At 49.8% G+C, this 7,508-nt stretch overlaps 1 protein-coding gene across 2 annotated transcripts in view; it reads right to left on the minus strand.

Moving 5' to 3' along the window:
* The window catches only part of CFAP69 (cilia and flagella associated protein 69), a 78,161-nt gene extending 71,182 nt beyond the window's left edge, over window positions 1–6,979 (minus strand). The window contains exons 1-2 of one of the 2 annotated variants that reach the window (XM_068235528.1): window positions 6,759–6,979; window positions 1,911–1,973 (exon numbers count right to left, since the gene is read on the minus strand). In XM_068235528.1, coding sequence (XP_068091629.1) covers window positions 1,911–1,973; window positions 6,759–6,890 — 195 coding nt within the window. In that variant the 5' untranslated portion in view covers window positions 6,891–6,979. The remainder of the gene's footprint in view (window positions 1–1,910; window positions 1,974–6,758) is intronic. The other variant, XM_068235529.1, reaches the window with a different exon arrangement.
* Between the last annotated feature and the right edge of the window lie 529 nt (window positions 6,980–7,508).

The following is a 7,508-nucleotide window of genomic DNA, read 5'->3' on the forward strand; positions in this document are numbered from 1 at the left end:
GAACAGCTTGTTAATGATTACCACTATTCAAAGTATCTATAGAAGTGATTACTATGAGCACAGGACCAATACAGAGCTAATACTGTAGTTGAGGGAGGGCCCTTCGGGGCCCCTCAAGCCCAAGGGCCCCGATGCGGTCGCTACCTCTGCACCCCCTATTGCTACGCCCCTGGTGGGCGCTGCTTTTGGGATGGGAGGTCCCTGTAAGTGCTGCAGGGGACAGGTGGGTAGCCACTGGGGGAGGGAAAGATCACTGTGGGTGCTGGGGGAAGGATAGGTCAGTGTGGGTGCTGGGGTAGGCAGGATCACTGCTAGATTTGGGGAAGGAGAGGTGATTGTGGGTGGTAGGTGAAGGGAGAGGTCACTGTGGGAGGGAGAGGTCACTGTGGGTGCTGGTGGAGGGAGAGGTCACTGTGGGTGCTGGTGGAGGGAGAGGTCACTGTGGGTGCTAGGTGGAGGGAGAGGTCACTGTGGGTGCTGGGGAAGGAGATGTCACTGTGGGTGCTAGGTGGAGGGAGAGGTCACTGTGGGAGGGAGAGGTCACTGTGGGTGCTGGTGGAGGGAGAGGTCACTGTGGGTGCTAGGTGCAGGGAGAGGTCACTGTGGGTGCTAGGTGGAGGGAGAGGTCACTGTGGGTGCTAGGTGGAGGGAGAGGTCACTGTGGGTGCTAGGTGGAGGGAGAGGTCACTGTGGGTGCTAGGTGGAGGGAGAGGTCACTGTGGGTGCTGGGGAAGGAGATGTCACTGTGGGTGCTAGGTGGATGGAGAGGTCACTGTGGGAGGGAGAGGTCACTGTGGGTGCTAGGTGGAGGGAGAGGTCACTGTGGGTGCTAGGTGGAGGGAGAGGTCACTGTGGGTGCTAGGTGGATGGAGAGGTCACTGTGGGAGGGAGAGGTCACTGTGGGAGGGAGAGGTCACTGTGGGTGCTGGTGGAGGGAGAGGTCACTGTGGGTGCTAGGTGGAGGGAGAGGTCACTGTGGGTGCTAGGTGGAGGGAGAGGTCACTGTGGGTGCTAGGTGGAGGGAGAGGTCACTGTGGGTGCTGGGGAGGGAGAAGTCACTATGGGTGCTTGGGGAGGTAGAGGTCAGTATGGGTCCTAGGTGGGGGGTGAGGTCAGTATGCCACACTAGGATTCCTATCCAGGCCTCTTCACCTGAAAGTGCCCCAGGCGGAGGCGGAGCTTCTCGCGGGTGGGCGGGGCTTATTGCGGTAGGGGGCGGGGCTTATTTTGCGCGATCTGAGGGGCCTTTTTTTGCTGATTTTAAAAGGGGGGGGGTGCCTGGGCACCCAGAGCACCCCCCTCTGCACGTGCCTGGTAACAACCAACGATTTATATGGGAAAATCATGACGATTAACAAGGCTGCCCAAACTTTCGCATCTCACTGTACATACCTGGAGCTTCCTCCAGCCCCATCCGATTGGATACGCTGTTTGCGTATCTCTTCAGCAGCTGCTGGAGAGATAGGTAGAGGATGCACTTATCTTATGTCAGACTGGCTCCGACTGACGGAAGTGCGGGGACCGGGTACCGGCGCTGCAGACATCGGAGGGCGGCGGCGTGGGACCAATCCAATCGGATGGGGCTAAAGGAAGCCCCAGGTATGTATACATCTTTTTGTTTTAGTGAGCTCTGGTACACTTTAATCTCTAGTTACCTGGCTTGCAGTGACTGCTATGTATCCCCTTTTCTTATTTCTGACACAATAGGGGAATGATAGAGTGAGTTGTGCGCCCCCTCCTACACTGCGCCCTGAGGCTGGAGCCTCTCTCGCCTCTGCCTCGGCCCTGGAAGTTATTTATCCAAAGTGGATTTGTGCTCAGCATTGGTAAAAAGTCCCAGTTGATCAATTGGTGGTTGATTTCTAGTAGCTAAAAAGAGAACATGTTATAAAGTAATTCATACTACTTACAGAAAACGGATCTTCAAACAGTTTCAATACTCGGGTCATATCCATGGGCTGAAAGGGAACTGCCTACAAAAAGAAGGGGAAAATATATATAGTAGAATCTCAGTTATCTGACACCGACAGGGATCGGCTGATGACAGATGAGAGTGCTTTCTAGTTGCTTGATACTCAATGTTAAAAATAGGCCCAGCTAATACAGTGCTATACCCCACTCTATAACTATAACATGAACTCTGTAATAAAGGGACCCCGAGCAGTGCCCAAAAAAGGAAACCTGCACTAACCTGGGGCTTCCACCAGCCCCCGTAGCCCGTAAGGTCACCCAGCATCTTCTTAGTCCCTTCCGTGGTCCCGCTGATGGCTCCGGTAATCCGGTAACTTCAGCTGAAGTCGCGCATGCGCAGGACGCTTATGGCAACCGACGTGATGACGCACAGGGGGTGTGCACGGTACTGCGGCGCAGAAGAGCGCCGCCAGCTGAATTACCAGGTGGAATTACAAGATTACTGAGTGGCCGGAAAGGACGGCAAGGGAGCCCCCACACCTCATGGAGCTGGAGGAATCCCCAGGTAAGTATAAATACACTTTAAGTGACATCTCAGGTTTACTTTAAGGGCCCTTTCACACTTGGACGTTGCGTTTGATGCGACGTTAAGGTCGCATAACGTGCCCCTAACGTAACGCATGTTAGCTTTAAAGTTGGACGTTACATTGAACTGCGTTATGCGTCTCTTGATGCATACGTGATGCGTACTTTTTGACGCATACAGATCGAACGAAAACGGCGCATGCGTCACATTTAAAAAAAGAAAAAAAAAATTACTGAGCATGTGCAAACAGTCTAACGCAGCGAAATACGAGTATAACGCTCAGCACGCTGCACTTTCATTTAACGTACAGCGTTATACTCAAACGCAACGTGGGCACTGTGAACAGCCCATTGATTTTTCATTCGTGTATGTAGAAAGCGCTCCACTTCAAATAAATAGATGAAAGAAGGTAACTTGTCCCCTTTAGGACCGCACTCACCCGTTAAGGTGGACCACTGTCAGACTGGTCAATAAGGCTCAGGGGGTACCCGGGAGGCACGGGGGAGAGCCCGTTACTTACTCTAAACGCCTGTACCAAACCTAAGCTTGTGAGTACATTTTAAAGAATAAAGTTTGTTAACTTTTACGGGGTTACGCTATGGTCTATTTATTCCCTCTGTGAGGTACATTGGAGATATATACCCTCTATGAGGAGCATCTAGACTACAGGAGTCATCTACCCACATAGGATTATCCCTACACGGACAACCGACTGATTACGCATCGAGGACGTCCCGGATGCCAAGGAGGAATATCCCCTGAGCCTTATTGACCAGTCTGACAGTGGTCCACCTTAACGGGTGAGTGCGGTCCTAAAGGGGACAAGTTACCTTCTTTCATCTATTTATTTGAAGTGGAGCGCTTTCTACATACACGAACTTTACAAAAGGGACTTGCTATATCCCGCAGAAGAGCGCATACACAGAGCCTACTAATTGGAACTGTTTGACTCTAAGTTGAGAGACTTTGCAGGTTCTCATAGACCTAACATTGGCATACGAATATTGCAGCGCTATTTGATATACACGCCATTGATTTTTCATTGCTGTTTGTTGGGCTGCGTTACAGGCTGCTGTAACGTGGGACGTAACCTGAACTGTGGATAAAAAAAAAAACAGTTTCACTAACCTGGGTCCTCTGCCAGCCCCCTGCAGCCGTCCTGTGCCGGCGCCGGTACTCAATGATCCTGTGGTCCCCCATTGCAGCTCAGTTTTGAGTCCGCCAGTCGATGGCCACTGCGCTTACGCGGTCCTGGCCATGCGCATCCTTGTTCGCACTACTGTTGCCGGGAGCGTCCTGCGCAGGTGCAGTAGAGATTTTTGCACAGAAGTGCAAACGAGGATGGCCGTGCAGGCGCAGTGGCCAACGACTTGCAAGTGGGAGATAACTAAACGTAGCCGTGGCGGGCGATGGGAGGATCGTTCTGTGACGACACAAGCACAGGGCGGCTGCAGGGGGCTGGCAGAAGCCCCAGGTAAGTGAAACTCTGTTTTCACCCACAGTTCAGGTTTAGCAGAGACCACAAACAGAAGTTGGCCTTCACCAGTGTGAGTACTGCTGATAATTTGGGCTGGTTGGTTGACACTGCTGGGTTGGCTGATTTCCAGATAACCGGGACTCTACTGTAGTAAAATAACATTATTGTATAGGTGCATGAATTATTATTATTATTATAGTATGCTATACGGGGACTACGTATATTTATATATGGATATTTTAAGTGTTTTTTTCCAATCAAATTTGATTTTTCCCTGTGATATCAATAAAGATTAAAGATGAAGTTTACATGTTCAGTGGGGCTGTCCTTTGCTTCATGTTTTGGGAGATCCACTTTCTTAATGTGTATAGAGTCCAATAATCCACTGGTATTGTATTGGTGTGGATATGTTACTCTTTCACAAGGCACCCCACGCAGGTGCCTGGCAGTGTTGCCAACCTTTCACATTATTTTCTACTGACAATGATTTAAAAATTTACTGACAAAGGATATTTTTTACTGAAAAAACCTGTGCACCGGAAAATGGGCATGGTCAAGCAACAGAACATGGGAGTGGGCATGGGTGGGGCCAAATATACATGACCTTAGCAATGGTGTAAAAGGTCTGCCAGGGAAGTTTGAGCTCTGCCTTAGTGTTTGCCACCAAAATACATGTAAACTGACAGCAATTCACCAAAAATACATGTAATCTGGCAGAGGTTCCTCCAAAATACATATAATATGGCAGTGGTTCCCCCAAAATAGACATAATCGGGCAGCAGTGGTTCCCCCAACATACACATAATCTTGCATCGGTTCCCCAAATTAAGCGTCATCTGGTAGCAGTGGTTCCCCCAACATACACAATCTGGCAGCGGTTCCCCAAACATACACATATTCTGGCAGCTGTTCCCCAAAAAACACTTAATGTAGCAGCAGTGGTTCCCCCAAAATACAGATAATCTGTATAGCTAACCAGGTCTATAGGTGTCCCCAGTATAAGTAGCCAGGTCTATAGGTGTCCCTGGTATAAATAGCCAGGTCTATAGGTGTCCCCAGTATAGATAGCCAGGTCTATAGGTGCCCCCCATATAGGTAGCCAGGTCTATAGGTGCCCCCAGTATAGGTAGCCAGGTCTATAGGTGTCCCAAGTTTAGGTAGCCTGGAAGGGGGAGCAGCAGGCACACACACAGCAGAGGGGAAGGGGGGACTTCCCCCTCCTCCTCAACTGGGGCTCCCCTCTCCAGAATTGAGTGGTGTGGAAGCGGGCAGCTGAGGTACTACTTACACCTTCCAATTCCAGGCACGGGAAGGAGCTCTGCTTGCCACTGGTCTGGTCTAGTCAGTGATGTCACTGAGTAGACCTGATCATCGGCACACAGCGCTCCCTCTCGCGCCTGGAATAGGAAGAAGTGTTCCCCTGCCGCCCTTTGCCACGCCGCTTAATTCTGGAGGGGAGAGCGAGGAAGAGTGAGCCCCAGGTGAGGGAGGGGGGGGGGGAGAATTCTCCCCTTCCTCACCACTGTGCGCGACGCTCCTCCTTCCTGCGCTGCTACACCTCCTGTTCTTACGGACACTGCCGAATTCCTTACGGAATTCACAGGCAGCTCATTTTGATTGTAAATTTACTCACGGTTGGCAACAGTGGTTCCTGGGGCCTAGTGGGTGTGAAGAGGCCCACATGCCAACTTATCTAAAACCTCTCCACCTATGCTTACCAAAACAACAACCAATAACATTTGTAAAGTGCTTTTTCTCCCATAGGACTCAAAGCACATAGGCATGGCTCAAGCCAGTAATTGGTTGATTGGTAAATTGTGGTACAGAGGAAGAACTCAATAAGTCCGGAAATGCCAGGCTAAACAGCAGGGACGGATCTAGGGGGGGGGGGGGGGGGGGCAAGCGGGTATCTTGCCCCAGGCGCAGTTTGTTGAATTCTTAAAAAGGCGGCAAAATTTGGATGGGGAATGGCAGTTTAGGCACCGAAACCTGACCTTGCCCCAGGCGCAACTTGGTCTAGATCCGTTCCTGCTAAACAGGTGGCTTTTCTCTCTGGATTTGAATAGCTCCAGGGATGGGGCTTTCTATACTGGGTGTGGTAGGGAATTCCAAAGGGTAGGGGCAGCATGACAGAAAGCTCTGGCTCCAAAGGTTTTGAGGTGCACTCTGGGAGTGATCAAGTTTATGGACCCTGCTGATCCATAAACCATAAAGGACTATTAGAGGCATGCCTCCAAACTTTTTGAGATGAGAAAGAGGGAGACTTAAGCCACGCCCCTGCCAAACCCCTAATCACGCCTTCAGCACACCCCTAGTCTTGCATACCATAAAGATTTCAAAAGAAAAAAATGTTGTTTTATAATTCAAACCGCACTGGTCCTTTCTATCCTGGTTCATTTTCCTTCATATTAACATTTGAAAATAAGAAAGATATCAATTTAAAGGATGGGAATAAAGTTTAGAGTCAATAATACACATTTTTTTCAGTAGAATAAAACATATATTTACACAGGTCTGTACATCAGTCGTGAAAGAGGGACAAATGAGGAAAAAAGAGGGACAGGGGTTATAAAGAGGGACAGTTGTGAGCTATGTTAGGGTGCCAAGGCTACTAACTTGCCTAGGGTCCCTTTTCAGCTAAACCATCTCTACCCCAGTCCTGTAGCTGTGTTAGAACCACAGGTGCTTTCTTCAGCCCACCCCCACCCCGTTTCCCCGCGCAGTCCGCTCAGGCAAGAGCCGCGCATGCGCAGAGCCCCCAACACAGCCGGACAGGTCGGTCACCTCGTACTGCTCTCCCAGTTCCGTGTCGGTCACCACCAGCCGCACCACCGGCCTCCCGGGGCTCTTCTTGCCATTACCCGACCGGTGGACGCCCAGCAGTGGCATCGCCGCCAGCTCCTGAGCAGCCGGCATGTCGGGGAAACCTCGCTCTTCTTTCCCGGGAGTGCAGCTGGTTGTCAACACATGCTGCTGCGCGTTCCCATGGCGACAAGACTCACAGGACTCCCTGGCTACAGGAGGCGCAGAGGACCAAACTCCCTGCGTCATTTCTGCTGCGCGTCCTGCCTGCCTTTTCCTTCATTCTATCGCTAGGGTGGTTTGCTGTGCCGGATGATTTTTAGCCTGTTTTAATCCCCAGATGAGCAGGAAGGATCATAAAAAACAATAAATCATGATCATTTTGTTGAGTGGTGTTTATAACTCGACAGTATTGCTTTACATATCTGAACAAACTGTGGGAGCATAGCTCACAACTGTCCCTCTTTGGAAGTCATGTCCCTCTGTCCCTATTTCCTCCTCATTTATTCCTCTTTAAGGACTTGTCCCTCTTTCTGTGTAAATATGTATATTTCTCTACTAAAAATGTGTTTGATTTATTCTAAACTTTATCCCCATCCTTTAAAGAGGAACTCCAGTGAAAATAATGTAATAAAAAAGTGCTTCATTTTTACAATAATTATGTATAAATGATTTAGTCAGTGTTTGCCCATTGTAAAATCTTTTTAAATCCCTGATTTACATTCTGACATT

The sequence above is a fragment of the Hyperolius riggenbachi genome, chromosome 5 (assembly GCF_040937935.1).
Source record: "Hyperolius riggenbachi isolate aHypRig1 chromosome 5, aHypRig1.pri, whole genome shotgun sequence".
Taxonomy (NCBI): domain Eukaryota; kingdom Metazoa; phylum Chordata; class Amphibia; order Anura; family Hyperoliidae; genus Hyperolius; species Hyperolius riggenbachi.